This window comes from Artemia franciscana, chromosome 7 (assembly GCF_032884065.1).
Source record: "Artemia franciscana chromosome 7, ASM3288406v1, whole genome shotgun sequence".
Classification (NCBI taxonomy): Eukaryota; Metazoa; Arthropoda; class Branchiopoda; order Anostraca; family Artemiidae; genus Artemia; species Artemia franciscana.
This window is the reverse complement of record NC_088869.1, coordinates 42305781-42329616: the sequence shown is the minus strand read 5'-3', so window position 1 is coordinate 42329616 and position 23836 is coordinate 42305781. Positions and strand designations below refer to the sequence as shown.

Genomic DNA, 23836 nt, shown 5'->3' with positions numbered 1-23836 from the left:
AGTTTGTCCCGTTCACATAAGAATTTCAGCTTTTGGACTTCACAGCAATTTTTCAAAGTAAATAACTGAATTAATCAGACGCTGAGCTGAGAAAACCATCTTCTTTATTCTTTTTTTCCTTCTAATAAATAATACTTCGATGAATTTTTTTTTGTCTAACCCTTATTCTTTTACCATGTAAAATATTCAAAAACAAATCTACAATATTATATATGTAGGCAATTATTTGTGTTTGGTTTATTTTAAACTTTCCTCAATTCCACTGCTATTGGCTGAACTTGGTGGACTTTCTTGAAAAGGTTGAATAAAGTTGAACTTTTTTTTACAGCAATAAAATCAACAAAGTTATGCGAGGAAAACGGCTTATTAACTTTGTTGGCAGCTTTATTAACTTTATTGATGTCCCGGGAACCCCGCATTAAGATTAGCATTGCTATTGGACCATCAGAGACTGAGTTCATGATTGTAAACTCGAATGAAAAGGCAGGATCAGAGTCATCTTTGGGTTTTCCTTTTGATTCATTGATAAGAGTGACATGTACTCTTGTTACTAATGAATTAAAAAAGAAAATCTGCAAAACATAACGGCTTTTTGGTAAAAGTTAAAAGACGATTTGATAAATATACGTTAGGAAAGCTTTACAACTCCGTGTTTGCATCACATTTGTTTTTCGCAATTCCGTTTTGGAATGTCTTCTCTATAACCAAAAAAAGAAAAAAAAAATTAGGGTCCAATTTTACAGGTTTGCTGACTGTTTTATTGTGTCTCTCTGTGGTTCCGGAACTCATACAATAGTATAAATATATATATATATATATATATATATATATATATATATATATATATATATATATATATATATATATATATATATATATATATATATATATATATATATATATATATATATATATATATATATATATATATATATATATATATATGCGTGAAGATGGAGGAATTATTGGCTCGTTTTGAAGACTGGTATAAGAAAATATCAGATTTCCCATTTAATTATCTATTAAATATGGCTGGGTAGACTTATAGCTCCTATGTCTTAGTATTGATTTAAGTTTCTTGTTGTTATTCTTTCTTCGTTAGATATGTTGGTCACTTCACTTTATAGTCGTTAATTATCCGTGTTTTTTTCTTTTTTCTTGTTTGTTTGTTCTTTCCTTGTTTTTTTTTTTTGTTTTTTTGTACTCCTCTAGAGCAATCTTTCAGTGCAACAAAAGAGGTTAAAAATATTTTTTTTTGTAGAAGGGGTGGGGGGGGGGTTCCAGATAACCTCCAAAAAGTCGTGATCCTCAAGATTCCCCCTTAATGTCCTATATTTACAAATATTTCTCCTCTTTCTCAACGGTTCTAATAAAATCCTGAAAAGTTTTCATCTTGAATCTCGTCCTGTTGTGCTACCTATGCTAAATCTTATTTCTTTATTTAATATCAGCTGAAGGTGGCAGTCGTAGGGCGTCAGTATAGGGCACAAAGTCGTTTAATGGTGTAAGTTTATATCTTGATAAAGTCAATATAGTTTACCAATGAGAAGAGAGCGGATGGTAAGCTTTCGAATGAAAAAATGTGTTGTTCTCTTCTGGAAAGTAATTTTCTCTTTTATTTTTGCTCTTTTTTCTCAAAGATAGTTTCGACTGAGTGTGCATAATCATCCTACGAAAGATGTAATTCTTTGGTACTATTTGATCTAGTTGTTTGAGAGGTTTGAACTTTGGTGATGCAAATTTGTGCGTGAAATTAATGGAAGTATGCGCATGTAAAATATGTAGTAGACTTAATTGAATGAATGGTGTAGTTTTGATTTGGAATTTTCAATTGATTGTTACTGGTGCAAGATTTGCGGATAAACAATGGTTTTTATGATTTTAAACTGTGTGCAATAACTGTTTCAAGTAGTCTTTATACAGAGAGGTCTCATACATATTAAATATTTATCAGCATATTGCAACAGGTAAGGATGTATTCAGCGTTCGCCTTGTATGTCTGATCTTGCACAAAGTGTTTATGCTATCCACAATAGCAAGAGTATTAAAAAAAAGAATAGGCCCCTGAAGCGAGACAACATCATAATTGGTGTTGTCTCTCTTAGCATAAAGTCTATAATTGGTCCTGTTTTGTTAATTTGTGTTTATCCAAAACTAGTTTAAATTTTGTCATGTACTTTTTATGCTCGTATGTTAAATATTAAGCTGCTCAAGTAGGTGAAAACCCAACAATGTTTGTGTTTACTCAATGTAATCGCTCCTTTAAAGGAAATATTACCTTTGTTATGTTATTTATGGTGCGCCGCTTTATTTAGCCATTTTTTTTTCCTTGAAAGTTTCCGTTGAGCTTATGAACAAAATTTAGTTACGTTATGCGATATTATCTTTAGACAGAAGTAAAGCCAATGATATCTGAAACTGCATAACTCTTGCAATATTAGGGCTATAGAAGATATCGTTAATTCAGTATTAAACTCGTAAAAAAAAGAAAAAAAATCGCTTTAGAAAACCTTTTCATCCGATTTGTGATTTACAATATTTCCATCCATACATTATAGTAATTTGAATCTCTATTTTAGGAATTTGAACACTAATGACGAGCAATATTTTTTCTAAATGTCTGTAATGAAAGCGTGTCCATCAAAAATTATTTGTGATTATTTAGGGTCAATAAAGTATTATGAAAGGTTAAAAAAAACCAGCTGTTTAATTTATTAAAGAAAATAATACATTAAAGTATTGCATAGGATTGTGCACTAAAGTATATATATATACGATATGTACTATAAATTATACATATAAATATTATATCTGTAAGATATACATAGGATATATACACTAAGGTATTGCATAGGAAATAAAATCCTACCTTTCTTGTTTAGAAATATGCTTAGAACGAGAATGTAAAATGTAATATATGTTCAGGGGGGACTCAAGGGTGATGGAGGAACTCTGGATGAAGGATAAATGGTTAGTTTATGGTTTCTAAAGACCGAGCTAAATCTAGAAATTAAGCCGTTGGATTTGATACATGAGGCCCATTTCTTACTTAACTTCCATTCTCATGATTTTTCTTTCTTAAGCACATAGATACTTTCTTGGATGCCACACTTCTCTTGGTACTAATGTGTTTGGATCCAGGGTATTGTAGAACAAAATTTCTGGCAGATGATAATTTTCAATACATTGAACTATTCTGCAATTTCTCTGGTTATTTCTTCCACTTCTATCTCACTGTTTTTTCCACAAATACTAAATATAAGCAGCGTGTTAAAGTCTAGATAGTTCCTTCAAGACTGATTTGAATGGTACTGCTAGTCATGGTTGTTTCAAGGGCTACCTCATGTGTTCACCAAACAGCAAAATTAAGCTTTACCGATTTACATAAGAAATAGTATATGTTGAGCGCATACCTGATCCAGAGCGTAACTGGAGCATGGAAGTGGGGTATACTCTCCAATTATTAGAAAATCTTTATGACTAGTTTAAAAAAAAATTTTGCCAGTGCTCTGACGGGGTTTTTAAGCTATACAATGTAATTGCTCGCCAAAGTCGGTATTGGATAATTCTTTTTGGAGTTGTGCAGCTGTGATGATCCTCGCAACATAAAGATGAAAGAATCAGATGTCAGAGCAAGATAATTTAAGTCTTTTGCTGATCTTTAGATTCTGCAATTTGAAGACTGGCCGTACAACTCAATGTTTAAAAAAAAATCAGGAATGTTTCAAGTTTGTGTAGCAATTAGAAAATATCTGTACAACTGCAAGGATATTTTGTATTGCACATTTGACTTTGTCACGAGTAGACAGGAGTCATAGTCAAATGATATGAATTTTAAACACCCTTACTGTTAAACGGTTATTTTTCAACTTAAGAAAGACTCTGGCCTTCGGCTGCTGTACTCTATACTCAACATTGAACGTCTCACGAGGCCTGCCCATGTAGTTCTTTGTTTTTCGTTAAAAAGGGATCAAAAATTACAGTTTTGGTGTGATCTGCTTTTCAAGTGCAGATGTTAATAATTACCTTGAACTTTAAGTGTTGAGGCAAAAAAAAAAAAAATGTAATTACAAACCGCACGGAAGTTGCTTTTTCTATTTTATTGTGTGATAGTTATTTTAAATAGTACCGAAAAACTAACGAAGTTATTTTTTATATTTTGTTCGTGGTTCTTTTTCTGTCAGTTTAATTTTCGAAAATTTAAGTGTACAAAAGAAAATTTTTGATTGTTTTGCTCTGAGAAAACTTATACAGTTAGTATGGCTCTGGTTACATAATAGAAGATTTTGAACAAATACACATCCATTGGTGAAGTAGTGTTTTCGATTTTTGTTGAAAAAAAGAGGAAAATAATGTTAAGACAGGAGTATATAATTAACTATAATGTACTCTTGGGGCGGGTATTGATTTTAAAACAAAAAATTTTAAATATATATATATATATATATATATATATATATATATATATATATATATATATATATATATATATTTATATATATATATATATATATATATATATATATATATATATATATATATATATATATATATATAATATTACTCTGATTGTAATCAGTGTTAATTGCTTGGTTAAATAGCACCTTTAAGTTTGAGTTTTTTCTAGATACGATTCTTGAAATCGATTGAAGGTGGAGCTATGGTTCAAATGGCAGATAATAAATCGGTTGCGCGTGCCATAAGCCATTTAAGCAACGAAATGCTATTCGGCAAAAAGTTACAAATTAGGTAAGCATATCATTCATCATCTATTTTTCAATGGTTTTTTTATTTATACATACCTTTGTATTGATGAGTTTCAGGAGCAATGCTAAGGCTTTCAGAAACTTGTATTATATTTTTTTTATTATTTTTAATTATAAATTAGGCGAGAAAAAATATTTGTCTACGAACTTTGGGTAGGTAAATGCGTCAAAGAAAGGGATGCATGAACGTTATTTCCCTGAACGTTATTTCCATGTCACTAGCGGGGTAATAAAAGGAAAGATAGCAACAAAGAAAGCATCAAATAAAAATGTGCAAGTATGTACAAGCAGAACAGCAATCGGACAATAATATTGCAAAGCATCACACAGTTCCGTTTTCCGTTAAACCCATTTAAATTTCTCTAGTCTTTTCTGAACAACCATGTACGGGTCTGGTATGTTATATTAGTTGACAATAGCTGCGTTACGCTTCCGAGGAGGCAAGCGCAAAAGAAATTTAAAAAAAAAACGGTTGTAACAAAAACACACTGTACGTTTATTCTTATCAGATAGGAGAATCTAAAAAGGAGAGTGTCAACACATGTGGTGTAACCATCACCGAAAATAGCTGGATCCGAACCGTCGACTAAATGAAGCTTTTGAAGATACAATCGTACCGTAAGCTTTTCGGACTTTACTAGTTCAATCATCTATTAACCAAAGACGAATCAATTTAACATTGCAATCCACAGGTAGACCAAGATGCACTATGCTTGAAGAAATTTTATTATCTAGTCACAAATTTCACTTTTGGGGCAGGAACGCTTCCTTTACGATTGAAGACAATATTGAAATTTGTTTTAGTCTCGTTGAAAGACATACCCATTTTGTCATAAGAGCTTTTTCAACGCCCTAAAATTCTCTTCAAAAAGGGAAAAGATAGACCTAAATACAAAATATCGTCGGCATAATTCAATGAAGAGGGATCTTGACCAAGATATAGAAAGCTCGACTTAACCACGTGCTGAGCATCAAATACACTATTATTGAAAAGAGGTATCGAAGAGATAGCTCCTTGACGAATCCCTTTTCGAACTGGGATAATAGTAGGAGGAGCTTTTATCCCACTCGGTAGACTAATTTCAATCTTCACTACAAGTGTTGACTCAAATCACAGGACGTAAGGACTACCGACTTGTCAAGACCGCAGTTTTATGCACTTAAAAGGAGTTGAATGTGAATACCGGAATCGATTGCTTGACTTACATCTAAACCTGCAGTAACGATAGATTCATCAAGTCGCTCACAGTCCATAAGGATATTACGCATAAGATGGTGCACATGTTGTATACTATTGCCCTTTTTGTATCCTAATTGATTGCTGGGCATGTAACCAACTCGGTTTATCTCATCAATAATTAGTATTTCAAAAATTTTACAGAGAACTGAAGCAACAGTAATTGGCCTATGCGAACTGCACTGAGATGGGTCTTTCCCCGTTTTGATAACTGGAGGGATGATACCGATTCCAAAAGAATTGGGCACTAAGTCACACGAGAATATCATTTGGTACCTTAAAGCTAAGTTCTCAAACAGCATCATATTGCCATCAAAGTCACTGGAGAAAGTTACTTAGAAGCCCAGAGTTTCAGCAGGCTCTGAGAGTCTTTTGTCTAGTTCCTTTTCAAAAGTCTGTTCAAGCTGGGGAACAGGTGCACAAAACTCAGATGCATAGTAGTATGTGCATTCTTTCTCTGAAGGGCTTAAATGGGGAGGGTCAGAATTTTTAACACCTTTTATTTTTCACAAACTTCCAAACCAGGGAAGGCTCGATCTTAATCCGAGCGTTATTTCCTTTTATAACACTAGCCTGGTGCTGAGCTCAACATTTTGCGAATTTGTATTTTTATGTACAATCTGATTTTATTCACTGTGCCCACTTTAAGCCAAGCCATTGTCACACCATAGTTGAAACCAAAAGTGCGACCGACGGCAGGCTTCACTAAGCTCGGGGTTTTCGTTCCACCTTGGTATTTCTGCTCCGATTTGAATTTTTTACTAGGTACAGTCATAATGTCGGCCACTCTCAACGCGTGTACGATTTTACTGCAGTAGGTATTCAGTGATAACTGCTTGCCAGTCTTACCTAAGCCTGTGTTAGTCTGCAATAGGTGATAAGGCAATTTTTGACAATACGTTATCAGAAACTAAATGGTAATTTAGGACATCAACTTTTTGCCGCTCTTGGTTCTAGACACAGCGGTTAGGATTCTTAAGTGAAATACTAGGATTACTTGAACCGACGCAGAACGTATTCGAAACTGGTAGATGGTCAGAAACACTGATTGCATTATTAACAAGGGAAGAGGAATGGATTGCATTCGGTTTTGTCGAAAGGAAAATTCAAGATGTGATGTGATGCACTCACTATTATGAACATATATAAATCCAAGGTCGTTGTTAATGACCCTGAGTTGAAGAAAGGGACTAAGAAGGATCTCTGTTCTAGGGCTATTAATATAACCAACATTACAGTTCATATCCCCTGCAACGATAACAGTAAGGCCTTTTTTTCTCTGCCTCTGACACAGCATTTGCAAGCTTATTACTTCCACTCGGAGTATAAGTCACAGTAATCAGTTGGCATATATTTTGAAAACGCCTCAATGTCTAATTTTTAAACAGACATAAAGCAATCAGAAGACGAAAGTGGTTTGAGCATAAGTTACAGCACTAACAAGTAGAGCCACACCACCAGAGGGTCTTTGTCTCCCACTCGACAACCCAGGCACACGAAATACGCCTACCCAACCATCAAGCTGCAGCAGGGATAGTCCCTCTTTCGATGAAAAATGCTCCTGTAGACAAAGTACATCACAATCCGCCATGAGCCGACACAAAAGAGGATTTTTATTGATCATTGCACCATCCATATTCCAAGAAGTAATTCTTAGAGAGTTAATCATTTTAATAGTTTCTGAGCTACACGGCATTTATGCGCGTTGCACGGGTGGTTATGATTGGGGGTAAATTATTGCAGGCAAAGCTAAAATGTCCGATTTTGTTTGGGAAGGGGGGGGGAAGTGATGAAATGCCTCTTGGGTATGTGCTTGTTTATAGCTACACCTTAGGGGGACAAAACTAGAGATTCTTATATTCTATGTGTTTGGAGTAATCTTTGTGATGAGGTCTTATAATAGTGTAGCAGTGATTTGTAGTAGTTAGGTGTTAAATATTTCTTAGTTTTGTACTACTACTCGTTTCAGGGGAGAAGTGAACTATGCCAAAGTCTATCATGTAGTTACTTCATTCGTGTCTTGGAAAGATCTTAAACTTGTAAGCTTTTAATCAGCTTCAGGTTTAACTTTGCCCTCTTTATATGCTTTCGAGGAGTGTGGGATAAAGAAATTAGAATTTCTGTGTAATTCAGACATTTCTATAAATTTCTCTTGTGCATGCAATTGCTATTGCTTATCTTTCTCTGTTAGGATTTCTATTCAAAATAGATAATTATAGACCTAGTATAGAAAAAACGCAAGTACGATGAAAAATCTCTAAAGAATTTGCTCTTAAATGTAAATAGTCATTCCATTTCTTTGTTTTCTAGATTATCCAAACAGTCAGAAGTTCAAGATATTCCGAATCCTGGATCTCTCAAAGATGGGACGCCATCATTTAAGTCATATATTGGCTCCAAGAATAATCGATATAATACCCCAGAAGCGGCTGCAAAGAACAGAACTGTTGGAGTTTGGGAGGTGAGTTTCATCACATTGAATCTTTTTCAGTTCATTCTTGAAAGTCGTAGTGTAGGTAGCAATGGATTATCGAAAGTCTAGGTGATAAACAGCTGCGTTTTGGCGAAGACAAACCAGGTGCCTTTCTTTCGTATATTAACAGATCTTATCCTTTTGCGTTACAAGTTTTGCGTTACAATTCACGGTGCGCTTAGTAAAATGATTATTATCACATTCTATTCAGAATTTCTGACCCACACAAAAAGATTATAAAATGGAAAATACTACTACTATAGTTGCTGTTACTGATGAGGTTAATGATAATAAGGTGGAACTCTTAGAAACATTTATGGGGAGGCTGAACTAAATCAAAACATGCTATATGCATGCGTCTTGACAAAACGGCGTATCAGCAATATCTCAGGAATGACTTACAGTGCTAAGTTGAAACTTTCAAGAAATGTTGACAAGGTTGTTGAACTAACCAAAAGCTACTTATGTCCATGCTACTGCTAGTCTACTACCTGAACTAAGGGCAAGGGTGTCGAGGTGAAAGTTTCTGGAAATATTGAGGATAGATCACGATATAGAGAAGTAAGTTGAAACTTTCAAGACATGTTGAGGACGATGTTGAACTAACCAAAAGACAATATATGCACATTGTTACTATTATTGCTACTTATAGTACTGTTACTGCAGCTGCTACTACTACTAGTGGGGCTAAGGGCATTTATGATATAGTCACTAAACTAATTGAGGAAGGTGAAGCAGTTGATGTCCTGTTACTCGACCAAGCCAAGGCCTTCGATAACATTGTCCATGAATATCTTTTACTTAAGGTCCATGCATGTGGAGTTCATGCTGACTCTGTGGAGTGGATAAGATCGTTTCTGATTGACCGAATCCAGAAAGTCATGGTATACTCTGACGATGGAGACCCCATATTTTCAGAGCCTACACCAGTTATAAGCGGGGTACTCCAGGGAAGAATCCTTGGCCCCACCCGCTTCTCTATATATATTAATGATTGTGAGGATGTTCTACAAAACTTCATCACTCTCTACGCTGATGACAGAAAACTAATTGGAATTGCCGATGGAACCCTGCAAAATGAATTGAATGGCCTCTCTTTATGGGCTTCCACTTGGATGATGAAGTTCAACACATCAAAATGCAAAGTCCTTCACATGGGTCCCCACAACAATCAGATTTCATATTCTATGCTGGATAAATCTGGCACACGTATCCAAGTTGAGGCTGTTGAGAGTGAACGAGACTTAGGGTGATCGCTGACAATAAGTTTAAGTTCCATGAGCACACTATGCAACAAGTTGCTAAGGCCAACAGAGCCCTGGGAATAATTAAAGGAACCATATCATCTCGCCGTCCTCTGATAATAAGAAAATTATATAATGCTCTTGTAAGACCCCATTTGGAGTTTGGCTGCCCCGTTACAAATCCTCAATATAAGGGAGATGTGGCAGCCCTAGAGAGCGTACATAGAAGATCAATTAAGGTTTGTGCCCCACTCCAACAGCTTCCCTACCCTGAACGTTTGCGTCGCCTGAAGATACCCACATTAGTTTACCAGCGGCACAGAGGAGGTGTCATTTTTGTCAAGAAAATGCACCGAAATAACATGGCTAACTCCATTTTTACTCCCTCCCTTGCCACTATGACAAGTGGCCACTCAATGAAGCTGCAACAGGAGCCCTCGAGACGCAGAGAGAGGACACACTTTTTCTCAGTATGTGCTGTCCTAACTTGGAACAGCCTTTCCAATGAGACTGTCTGGTGAATCGATCAATTCTTTCAAAAATGCAGTCGATTTGGAGTGGAATAGCGCGAAATGGAAGTACCAGTGGGACGCCACACCCCATCACACCCACTTATTGTGTCACCTTATCAATTCAACAGCGACATGTTCTACAGGAGGATGCAGTCCACTTTATCTCGCTTTAAGTGCGATTTAAGGTAATTTAAGGTAAGGGAAAATTTTCAGTAAATTTCTAGTGGGTATATTGAACACAAACAAAAGAGACAATGTGCATGCATGTTGTCAAAAGGGCGTATCAGAAATATCTCGGAACGGCTTACTTAGTATATAAGCTGTTCTTGAGATGTTGTTGGTACCTCCTTTCGACAACTTACATGCATATACTCTGTTTTGATTTAGTTCAACATTCGTCAAAAGTTTTATCTTAATGCTCATAGCCTTAATAGCAGTAATAGTCATAGCAGTAGTAGCAGCAATAGTTTCTTAGCAGTCGTAATAATAGTAGCAATAGTGGTAGTATGCACATCGGTTCATCAGTTCTTTATTATCCTCAGCATACCTTGAATGTTTCAACTTCATACTCTGAGCTTTTTGGCAATGTCAATATTCCCTTAGCATGCCCTGAAAGTGTCAACTTAATGCTTTAAACTTTAGAGTCATTTTATCATCACTATGACCTTGGGTATTCCACTGGAACAGATTAATGCTCGTACTACTTTTCTCATTGCCCAGCCCCTGAAATTGACTAAATTCTGCCCTAAAATGACCCTCATCACTTCCATCAAAGTAACTTTAATCAGTGGAATAACATCTAAGACTGGGGCTTTGGTCTCCGAACTACAACGTACGACGACCGCCCCTCAGCCCCTTGCTATTGTAATGTCCACGAAAACAAACTATTCGTTTAACTCCCCCTTTGTTGTTTCGAACATATGCCGCACTTGGTTGACTATCTGGATTATTTTGGCTCACCAGCATCTCACCTTTTTTAATCATGACGCTTGTTGTGATTTATTTCATTGATTTGTCGTTTGTTTGATTGTACGTAAATAAACGATTTCCAAGAGTCTCAGACCCCTCAACCTAATGTCTTCCTGACCCCATTCTCTTACTTGTATCATAACCTTTATAAGCTTCCCTCAAGCGAGCCTGTCGCTAGCTGAATAATTGGGAGCTGCAGTAAGACAATATCTTTGGAAATTCTAAAATAAATTCAGTATCGATAATGTGATATCTGTAGCTCGTAATCTGATTGGTCGGGCGTGCGGTGTAGAATCTCAAAAGGGTATATCAGCAATTTCTCAGGAGCCACTTTGAGTATTCAGTTGAAGTTTTCAAAGCATGCCAAGGAGGATGTTGAACTAACCGAAAAGCGCTATGTGCATGCTGCCAATATATTCGACTATTGCTACTATAAAGGCTAAGGGTATTAAGATGAAACTTCACGGGTTTTCATGTATTAGATGAAAGTTTCAGTCAAAAGTATTGAATGTTTTTGACTATAGGCACTATACTATAGTATAGCGCTTAGCATAGTATAGGCATTGTACTATAAAAAAAGGTATTACTATGTCGGTGCCTCTGATAAGACCGTAGTGTTCCTAAAGAAACACACCCGAAGCGTCAAATCTTTTTATTAGTATTATTATTATTATCTAAAGAAAAAAAAAATAAATATGATCCTTTTGTCAGTTTTGAAGGTATGATGAAACTGAACTGGTGAGAATGGATCTAGAGTGTATTTTCTCGGTTCATCAAGAGGAAAAGATGTTAGACTGAACGAAATGACGGTTGGATAGATTTCTTCCAAAAAAAATGGGTCTTAGATAATTTTGACAATTTACACAGGAAGAGTGTTATTTCATTCGCAAAAAGACGAATATATAAATATAGTTGAAACAAGCTCTTAAGGTTCTTCAAGGGTTAGTTACATAAAAGGTGAACACCTTCATGTTTTTAGCTAAATCAATTAACGATGTGCAATGGGATTTGAAAGCTGTAGTTGCCATAATAAATTTTAATCGAGGACTAGAGAAATGGCATGTCATTGTGTTTTTTTTTTGTGCATGATGCAAATTTTGATGAATTAATTGAACTTTCTATTGTATAGAATAATGTTTTTTCTCATTACGTTGGGTTTATGTGGTAGGCAGTCAATCTTCTTAGTAAAATTTTATGATAAAAAAAATGATCCCTTCAAGCTCGTCTTTAAGCTTAAGGTAGTTGATGAGGAGTCGGATATGATAGACTTGATCGGCATGTTGATTTCCCATAACAGAACCTATGCCATGTTTTTTGTCCTTTTTTTCGTAGAACACAACAATGATTATTGTAGACTAAGTTCAACCATGTTGTTTATATCATAAGATCATCTAACTTTATTCAGTGCTTTGCGATTTACTTTCAAACTATATGTTGCATCTGTTGACTTGCGATAACAAAGTCATTTTTGCTGGAAATTTATTAAAGGTAGTAATTTAATTGCATTGGGTGAACTGTGGATTAATTTATTCAACAAGAGAAACTAATATATTAGTAATCATATTCTTTTTAACATTGATGTTTAATAAATCTCTTTTTGACAGGCTATTCACTTTTTCAATGCTCCTGCAAACATAGACGAGGGAAAAATCCGCGATCTGTTTGCCAGCGCTGGAGCTCCTGAGCCTGAAAGTGCAATTGTTCTCAAATCAAGAAGTAAGTATATAGTAAACCAGAAGTTCCACAAAACTCGTGCAATTTTGAGCACGCGTGCCGGAGTCTGCACTCGCTTTTTCAGTTTGATATTTGGTTACTTTCTACTAGTTCTTATGTTAGATATCATCATTATTCGTGTGCATTAACCTTTGTAAAAAGTGAATGTAATTGACGCGTCAGATAAAAATATAGGGCAGATCACACTGGACATAATTAACGGCGCTGATGGCTCTTTTACCTCTACACTGGTGACGTTGCCGAGAAAGAGCTTTAAGTGTGTAATCAAACAGTTCGTGGTAACGAACTGTAGTCAGGAGCGACCCGGCTCAATAGTAACCAAAACTCTAAAAATGGAATTTTGGTACCAATAGCTACATCAAAAGAATCGCACTTTAATGCTGATCTTAATATATAAGTTTCATCAAGTTTAATCTTACCCATCAAAAGTTACGAGCCTGAGAAAATTTGCATTATTTTAGAAAATAGGGGGAAACACCCCCTAAAAGTCATAGAATCTTAACGACAATCACACCATCAGATTCGGCGTATCAGAGAACCCTACTGTAGAAGTTTCAAGCTCCTATCTACAAAAATGTGGAATTTTATATTTTTTGCCAGAAGGCAGATCACGGATGCGTGTTTATTTATTTGTTTGTTTGTTTTTTGTTTGTTTTTTCCAGGGGTGATCGTATCGACCCAGTTGTCCTGGAATTTTGCGAGAGGGCTCATTCTAACGGAAATAAAAAGTTCTAATGCCCTTTTTAAGTGACCAAAAAATTGGAGGGCACTTAGGCCCCCTCCCACGCTAATTATTTTCCCAAAGTCAACGGATCAAAATTCTGAGATAGCCATTTTATTCAGCATAGTCGAAAAACCTTATAACTATGTCTTTGGGGACGACTTACTCCCCCACAGTCCCCGTGGGAGGGGTTACAAGTTCAAAACTTTGACCAGTGCTTACATATAGTAATGGTTATTGGGAAGTGTACATGCGTTTTCAGGAGATTTTTTGGTTGGAGGCAGGGGTTGAGAAGTGGGGGATATGCTGGGGGAACTTTCCATCTAGGAATTTCTCATGGGGGAAGAAAATTTCCATGAAGGGAGCGCAGGATTTAATAGCATTACTTAAAAAAAAACAATGAAAAAATAAATATAAAAAGTTTTTTTTCAGCTGGAAGTAAGCAGCAGCATTAAAACTTAAAACGAACAGAAATTATTACCCATATGAGGGGCTCACCTCCTCCTAATACCTCGCTCTTTACGCTAAAGTATTTTTAGTAATTTCAACTATTTATTCTGCGGCTTTTGTGATTCAGGGGTCATTCTTAATGAATTGGGACAAAATTTAAGCTTTAGTGTAAAGAGCGAGGTACTGACGAGGGGGCGAACCCCCTCATATATGTAATAAAAACATGAGAATACAAAAGTTTTTTACGTAAGCCATATTATAAGTTACGAATATCTTTTACTTATGAAAAGATTCGTAAAAAATTAAAAGCTCTAGTTGCCTTTTTAATTAACCGAAAATCGGAGGGCAACTAGGCTTCCTCCCCCGCTCTTCTTTTCTCAAAATCATTCGATCAAAATTATGAGAAAGCCATTTAGCCAAAAAAAAATAAATATACAAATTTCGTTTTAATTATTCCTCTGCGGAGAGCCAAAATCAAAACATGCATTGATTCAAAAACATTCAGAAATTAAATAAAAAAAAAAACAAGTTTTTTTAAATGAAGTAAGGAGCGGCATTAAAACTTAAAACGAACAGAAATTACTCCGTATATGAAAGGGGCTTTTCCTTCTCAACCCCCCGCTCTTTACACTTAAGTTTTTTTTACTGTTTTAAAATGTAGAGTTAAGAGAAAGAGTCAAACTTTAGCGTAAAGAGCGGGGGGTTGAGAAGGAAAAACCCCATATACGGAGTAATTTCTGTTCGTTTTAAGTTTTAATGTCGCTCCTTACTTCATTTTAAAAAACTTGTTTTTTTTATTTAATTCAAGTCAAGAAACCAACAGATGATGCTACTATAGGATATTATTCTGTTGACTTTTTCAGACACCTAGTCAATATATTTTCATCAAGTATTTCATGGAAGTGGGTCGTTAAATTACTTCTTTGACTTGTTTGCAAGTTTAAACGTTCACAAGAAAATCTTCAGAAGTCCCAAAATGCTATTTTTCGATTTGTTTTGTTGCACAAAATGTTAACACTTTAACAATTGTTTAATAGTCCACCTTTACCTTTCCTTGGTTTTGTTGATTAAATGTGAAAAATAAGTGATTTTTTGGGCATATAATTATCATTAGGAGGGGTAAGCCCATTGTCAGTGGGTCGAGACTCAGTCCTTCAAAGCCTATTGCTTCTACACCGCAAAAATTAAGTTTTTTTTTTATTTCAAAGCAAAATAAGTCTGATAAGAAAGTGAATAAAGATAAAAGATTATATTTATCTTTTTTACCTGTAAACAGGTAGAAGATATTAATTTACCTGGAATCTTAAACCAGTGGGAAGTGAAGCAAGTCCTTCCTAATAATTGGAATTATTATGATAGTCCAATTTTAACGTATAAAGTCTCAAAAACGATAGGGCAAATGATTTTTTAAGCTAAAAAGTAATATTAGGGCCTAGCGGAAGTCCAAGCATTTTACTCCCTAGTCAATTCTTTTTCAGGGGCGGCAACTCGGTCAAAGACAAAGTTATCAGTCTTCTTTGCCGCTTCAACTAGATAAACATGAGAAGGTCAAACTTAAGGGGTTTCTCACTCAAAATTACGATTAGACGCAGGTTATCCTTATCAATTCTTCTTGTAATTATTTATACAATATAATTTTAATATTTATATTTATTAACTGGCAGTTTGGTGTCTGCGCACTACTTACTCTCCAGACCCTGTTTAATCCGGTTGAAACTAACTTATACTTCACTGAATCCCTCAAAAACAATCCGATTGGTTTGTCCCTTGGTCCAATTTATGCATTCTCACGCGCTCCGATTACAGCTGCATCTTGTCTTTTGAGGGGAATTTTTGACTTCGGAACACAGATATGTAAAGTATTTGAAGGGACTGCAGCCAGCATGTATATATTATAGAAATAAGTCTGATTGTTGAATAGAATATTTTTTGCTCTATTTTTGATACCCACAACAACAGTGTCAAGTGTAGCAATCTAGAATGCAAACCCGAAATAGGTTTTATAATTATTTTGGAATTATAAAAAAATAATTGTCGGCTTTAAGATTTGATTAGATCAAAATATTCACCATATTTTTATATCTGTTAAAATAGAAACCGCCGAAATCACTAATTCAGGGACGTCGGGCAAACTCCAAATGTTTAACATGGGAGGTATAGGAAGATTCCTTGAGAACCCGTCCTACCTTAAAAATTTAAAAGCACAGTACTTGGAAACCTGCTTGTATTTGCAAGCAATTTTTTCTATTTGTAAAGCCAACTTATATGTTATAACAGGGGATTATTCAATAATAAAGCATCATGATCTTCAAAATATAATGAAAATGGGGGCTAACTTCCGTCTTTCCCTTCATTTGGACCCACCGAATATTCTTAGTGGCTTAGACAATGATTAGAATTTATTTATTGGTAATTGGTGCAAGAAAAAGAAAATTTATTAGAGTTTTCAAAACTGGAGGAATTTAATTATGACTAGAGCGAGAAATAATATATATAATAATTCACATGCCCTTAAAAAAGATTAAACTGTTTTTACTATTAATATAAAGCAAGCAATCGCTAATCTACAGAATAAATTTGTTCATTTAGAGGATAATAGCTTAATTGAAAATGTAAAGAAATACTTTAAGATGGTAAAGTTCCTTAAAAATTCCTTTAAACGCTTTATCGCTCGGGCATCTAGGTGTCATACTAGAATAGCGGCTACTGATCTACCTTTAATTTACGGGAAATGAGGAATAAATTTAAAAACTCTTGTTCCGGAATTTAAATTTTTCTCAGATTTTAATCCATACTGGAGTGTTAATAATTCATTACAGGTGATAGACCCTTCGGCAATACTATTAGCTAAAAGAGTGGGTTCATTTGACTTTAATACACTGTATACAAGTCTATCATTTATTTTGTATTCAAGAAATTTAAAACTGTTATTAAGAAATCTTTCCTTTCATGTAATATGACCTTTTTTAAAATACATACTTAAAATAAAAAGCCAAGTGGACACATTTCTTTAATATTATTGTTAGTTCAAGATGTTATAGCTTGGACGTGATATTCGATTTACTAGAATTCGTTCTATTTCATACTTTTATAAGATTTGTAATTTAATTATAATTTACTAAATATAAATATTTTATTATTATGAAAGAGTAAATAAAGTAAATTAAAATTTACTCCATAAAAGAAGTAAATTATTGAAATTCCTGTAGGTGGTCATATCAGTCCGTTTGAAGCGGACTTTTTTTTTTTTTATAAAGCCAACTAGAATATGAGTACATGATAATGATGTAATGATAACCCAAATAATGTAAAATATTTTCTTTCAAATAATAAAAGATATTTGGATGATTTTTGTTTATAAATTGCGTGGGGTTTATTGAGATTTCGAGAAATATTTATCCTTTTAAGTTAGTTCTGGAACCTAGTCATGGGATAGGCTAAGAAGACCTCTTTTTAGATTTAAGTATTTTTATTTCTGATAATAATAAAATTAGTTTTGAAAATATATAATAAAACGGATAATTTCGATTTTGAAGTAATGAATTTCCCGGTCAACATTACATAGTCTATCTATTACTTGCAACTATTTAGATATGCAAGAATTTGCAGTAATTATACAGCTTTTAAAAATAGATGTCAAATTCTAAGCCATAAATTGATTTTAAGAGATTTTTCTGCAAATAAAAAATATAGTTTTTAGTATAATGAACTATTAGGTAAATATACCAAAAGTTATCAGGAAATATTGAAGAATATTTTAATGTAGTTCTTCTTTTTTTATAATTGGTAGTAGTTTATTTTACAACCCAGGGTTAGCTTTTATGTGGATATGGTTGAATGTTAGGGGATGATGAAACTATTCTGGGAATCGTGCTCATTTTCCATAATGAGGGGAATTGGGAACTATTTACTGGAGTTTGATATACCAAAATTGAAAGTGCAAATAAACCCGGAAATATTTAATTGGATTTCGGGTGTTTGCTTGGAATTTTACGATGACTTACATTTAATGACAGTTAGTTTTGTAGCTTAACTATTTTCCTTTTGACAGGTGAGCGAAGTTCTACCGGTATGATAAATATGAAATCTGGTGGAGATGCTCTGGGAGCTATCGCTCTTGTTAATCATACTGCAATAGAATCTGACGGTAAGTAAGATATATTTTTACTGTTAGCACTAATTACTAGATCGTTTACTCCTACTTTTTCTAACTACAAAATGCAAAACAGTACGTAGCTCTTTTTTAGGAGTCTGAAGTTATTTTTTTGAAATTGGATTTAGTAGAATTCACCCTGAATTCGACATGGTAACTGATCCCTGGATCCCTTCCTTTGTTGTGTTCCTGCTCACGGCTGTGGGTTAGAAATTATCCATAAGAGATGGTAAAATAAGCTGATCAAGCTGACAATGTGCTTTTGACAGTGAATTTTCGGGGAGGTAAAAAAAAAGAAAGGGTGTCGTCATTCTTTGTACTTAACATTATTATCGTAATATATGATTCTCCAACCATCTTTATGATTTGTAGGCAAAACAAAATTCCTAATGTGTCGGTCGTATTATATATATATATTTTTTTTTTTTCACATTCAACTATTCGTTTTCAAATCTAGTATATAACATTTCATCTAGTTATGAACGAGGAGGAATGTTGAATTATTAACTTTTTCAACACTAGTATTGTAGCCATTTTTAAATTCTTTTAAAAAGACTAATGGATGTTGTAAGACTACGATCAGAATTTTCCGCCATTATAACTCCATTCTACAAACGCTTGAAGCGAGACATATGAGTTTTTTGTTTATCGCTTAAGAAAAGACCATCTATCCTCGATCAATGCCTACGAGATAGCTTGCAGTGTTCAAAACCAAGATAATCTCATTAAATTATAGTGATAATAAATGAGATTACAGGAAAATGTCTATAATACAGAAAAACAACCTTAACTATGTCTCTTCGAAAAGTAAAGAAAAAAAAAATACAGATATGCACCTGCAAACTCTTCATCTTATGAAATTAGACTTAAAAGCTCATGTGCTTACACAAGCATTAGCTGCTATTGAGGTAGCTAAAGGATTATCTAATTTACTTCTAAACGAGATTGTCGACTCTTTGTCTAACATGCTTATTTATTGCAGTGAGTCTGTCAGGTATAACTCCTGAGTGAGCAATGTAACACAACGCACAAACAAGTTTCTAGTAAATGACACAATCTAATACCGTTACGCATCAGGAATACAAACTTGCTTTTTAGAGTTTGTTTTTATCCGTCTGTTTTTCTTCTTCTTTTTTAACATTAAAATCTTGTATCAATATTTCCCTTTTACCATCTCATTTGTCTTTGTTTCCTTCTTTTCTATCGCTCTCCTCCTTTTAGCCTAAGTCTATATTTTTTTTTACTAGTCTATATTAGCAAATCACATACATAAAACTTATTTCAGGAATAGTTGCATTCACTTTCCATATTATGAGCCAGCTATTGTATTGAAAAGATTTAAAATCACACAGCAAAAGAAATTTAAAACAAAAACAACGGCGGTTTTGACTATGTTTTACAAGTATACTAAATTGTCATATGTTCTACTTTATTTTAGTTTGGAGCAAGTGCTTAAGTACAAATAAGCATGAATTGATTCACATTCTGAGGTGCACATCACGGGGTTGGAATCTTACTGTGGGGGGGGGGGGTGTATTCATAGGACTTGGAGAGGGAGAAAAATGTGACCTTCAGAGCAATCTCGGGGGAATGCCGCTGCCGCCTTTCCTAGATTGCTCATATTGTGACGTTTATCTCTTTTGTTTTACATTATATGTACTGAGAACGTTTGCACTGTTTTAAATACGTATTCAGTATTCTATATTAATCTAAGCTCTAAACTTTTCAAAAAGTTAAATGTAAAGAAAACAAATTACTATTTGCAAAATTAATCAACTTCCTTTGTCTATGGCTCATTTTGAGCAATGCTCATTGAAAACAATTAGGCAACCTAGCAAGTTTAGGCGAGCTGATTTAGCTGTAATGAGGGAAGTATCGTCAAGAAAGGGTTTCACAGAGGTCCATAGACTTTTTTCTAATATCTGGCAAAAAAAATCTTGCTCGCTAAACGACTAGGCGAGGTATCGAACCATTTTGAGCCGGTAGGGCCATTTTGAGCAGAAAGTTTTGATTAAGAACCCTAAGTGAAAAATTTTAAGTAATGATACTAAAACTATAAATTAACATGTGGACTGACCTGACTAATTACCTGTACTGACCTGACCTATAATAAACTGACCTGACCTGTTATTGACCTGACTAATTATAAAAAATACAACCTTTATATACCAAACTTGTCCGGGAAGCAAAATCTCTCATTGCAAAGGGAACTTGCAAAAAATTTGGTCAACAATAAATGAAATTCTTTCAAAAAAAAGAAATTCAAGATCTGTACCTCTTAACCTTAAGGACATCAGTGGCAGATTGATTGACCCAAGTTCAGTACCGGATGCTTTTAATAATTATTTCACTAATATTCCAAATGCTAACTCCTGTTCCTTCTCCCAGTCAGTACAACCTAGCAAGAATCCTGGATCCATGTTTTTCTCTCCAACTGATCGTAAAGAGGTGCTTCAAGTTATCAAATGTCTCTCTAATAGTAGTACACCTGACTTCTTTGGCATAAGTAATAAGCTTCTTAGGACCGTATCTTCCTATGTATGTGAGCCCATTGTGCACATAGCAAACCTGTCTATGACCAATGGAGTCTTTCCAGAAATATTTAAATCAGCAATTGTTGTCCCGATTCATAAAAAAGACGATCCGTCTGAGATAAGTAATTATCGTCCAATCTCACTTCTCCCAGTTATATCTAAAGTGCTCGAGAGAATTATATTCCGACGTCTTTCTCCCTTTTTATTTGGGATTCATTCTTCAGATTCGTTGATTTCTCCTCATCAATATGGCTTCTGTTCCAAATTTTCAACTGCTCATGCACTAATAGACGCCACACAGTTTATACGTTCCCAACTTGACCTTAAAAATACTGTATTGGGCTTATTTCTGGACTTTTCTAAGGCCTTTGATATGGTTGATCACAGTGTTCTATTAAGTAAACTCAACAACTTAGGGATTCGTGGAGTTCCTTTCTCATGGTTTGGCTCTTATCTCTCTGGTAGAGTACAGAGTGTGAGTCTGGGCGGGTTGACTTCAAATCCCCTACCTTTCCGAAGGGGCGTCCTACAAGGCTCTGTTCTTGGTCCAATACTTTTTATCCTTTATATTAATGATTTGGTTACGGACCTGGGTCCATCAGTGCACCCAGTACTTTTTGCTGACGATAGCAACTTTTTCATCACCGGTCCTAATTTACCATCCGTCGTCGCCTCTACTCAAACCCTTCTGAATAGGGTACAGGAGTGGTGTCTAGTTAACTGCATGACCATTAACATCAAGGAAAGTCAGGTTGTATTATTCCGAACCCCTTACAAAAAAAATTAAGCTCAGCAAGCACGTGGCCTAAAATATTCTACCAATCTCCTCCCACAGGTCGAAGTTGCCAAGTTTCTTGGTGTCCACATAGACTCCTCCCTATCATTTGCAACACACGTGTCCTACATCAGAGCCATAATTTTGCGACGGGTAAGTATGATTAATCGGGCGAATTATTTTCTTCCTCTCGATATCCTTGTCACCCTTTATTACTCTTTTATTTACCCATATATCTCATACTGTGGATCTGTTTGGGGCAACACTTTTCCTTCAGTTACCAATAAATTGAAATCTGCCAAAGCAGTTTTTCGGCTGCCCCGACTATATCCCACCCAGGACTTGTACTCCGATTTTGGTATTACCCCTTTTGAACAAATCATCAAAAAATTAAATCTATACCTTGCATACTCCGCTTACCATAAAAATCTTCCTCCTCAATTATTATCTTATTTTAATATTAATAATCCTGAAGGCCTCTGTCTCCGTTCATCCAACCGTTCCTTCATTGGCCCCAAGTGTGTCTCTAGTTCCGCCCAGCGATCCCCCATTTATAAATCTATACTTCAATGGAATATAATACCCTCCAGTGTCGAGCTATCCACAAGTTTTCGCACGCTGTATAACAATGTACTAAAATTTTGATATTATAACTCTCTAAATTCTTATTCAATTTGCTTTAGTTACCCATGTTTTCGCTTTTCTTTTTTTCTCTCTTCTTCATTTTCAATTTTTGTGGTTATGGTCCTCAACAAGTCCGCTTCCAGGATCTTTATTGTTATTGGTGTTATATTCTAGTTTTATTTGAATAAATTGAATTGACTACTTCTATGGGAAGAACTTGCAAAAGAATGAAACTAACCGATTTTCTTAGTTCCAGGAAAATTTCCATTTGTTTTCAAGATGTGTTTTGCTGCTAGTAAAGGACACCCTAAATCAAAGGAGGAAATCGATATGGAATGAATAGTGCTAGTGTTTCGACCTCCGTTGCTTTTTTTAAAAGCCGAGGCTTTTCTATTTGTAGTAGGGTAGATGAATCAGTGGCAGGTACTAAATTATGCGTGACTCTCTTTTATGGAAGGCTAAGACGTCTCTGCTGCTAACTTTTTCTTTCTTGAAAGATATGTGTTTCATGCCACTGTGCTTAGATTTTATGTCAAATCAGTTTTATACATTGTTTGTTTCATTAAAATGTATGCTTAGATTATTTAATTCTCTGAAGTAGGCCTACTATTATATTTTTCTGTATATACACGATTTTCAAAATTTTAGAGATTTACAAAAGTTAAACATGTAAAAAAATTTGGCCATTGGCAACATTTAGTTGACTTCCTTTGTCTATGACTTATTTTGTGCAATATTCATTGAAAGCAACATGGAAACCTAGCTTTTTAGGCGACCTGATTAGTTGTAATGAAGGAATGAATGTCGAAAAATGGTTTCAAGCAGTTCCAAATACTTATTGCTTCTTCTTTTAACTGTTATGAAACCTTGTGTGCTGCATAATTTGGTGAGGAATCGAAGCATTTGGAGTCGGTAAAGCCATTTGAGCAGGGAATTTTGTAAGAGAACCCATAACGAAAGATTTGGAATTGCTGATGATAAAACAATAAATTTTTACAAACGTGAAATAATTTTATGGAAAAAATATATAAAAGAACGAAATTAATGGATTTTCTAGGATGGAATCCATTTGTTTTCAAGATGTGTTTTGCTGCTAGTAAGGTACACCCTAAATAAAAGGAGGGAATCGATTACGAATGAAAGCTAATGTTTTGATCTCTGATGTCATTTTTTTAAGCTGAAAGTTTTTCCATTCGAAGTCGGGTAGTTAAATCAGTGACAAAGATCAGATTGTCTCATTTTCTTGCATGAACAGCATTGAAGAGTCTAACGTCTATGCTCATTATTTTTTCCCTTGACGGATTTGTATTTCATGCTACTGTGCTTGGATTTTATGCAAAATCAATTTTATTCGTTACTTGTTCCATTAAAATTTATGCGTAAAGTATCCTTTTTTTCTAAAGTTTTATTTTATGTATTTGCACAAACATATCCACTTCATACTCGACTAGGAAACCTGTAAAAAAAAGATGTCAACCTCAAACAAGTTGCTGTTCTAATGGTTCTTTCACAACCAAAAAGTATGTGCTGATTCCAAACCCCAAAAAGTTTTTCGCTGTAGTTCTTTCCTAAATTTGCGTTTTTTAGATTCAATTTGATACTGAGGAAAAAAATGTTAACTGAGTAAATACCAGCAAATATGTC

At 34.6% G+C, this 23836-nt stretch overlaps 1 protein-coding gene across 4 annotated transcripts in view; it reads left to right on the top strand.

Moving 5' to 3' along the window:
- LOC136029323 (heterogeneous nuclear ribonucleoprotein L-like) overlaps positions 1-22775 on the top strand; it is an 86446-nt gene extending 63671 nt beyond the window's left edge. For all 4 annotated transcript variants that reach the window (XM_065707595.1, XM_065707593.1, XM_065707594.1 and 1 more), the window contains 5 exons: positions 4628-4749; positions 8314-8464; positions 12806-12917; positions 18158-18253; positions 22443-22775. In XM_065707595.1, coding sequence (XP_065563667.1) covers positions 4628-4749; positions 8314-8464; positions 12806-12917; positions 18158-18253; positions 22443-22531 — 570 coding nt within the window. In that variant the 3' untranslated portion in view covers positions 22532-22775. The remainder of the gene's footprint in view (positions 1-4627; positions 4750-8313; positions 8465-12805; positions 12918-18157; positions 18254-22442) is intronic.
- Positions 22776-23836: the final 1061 nt, after the last annotated feature.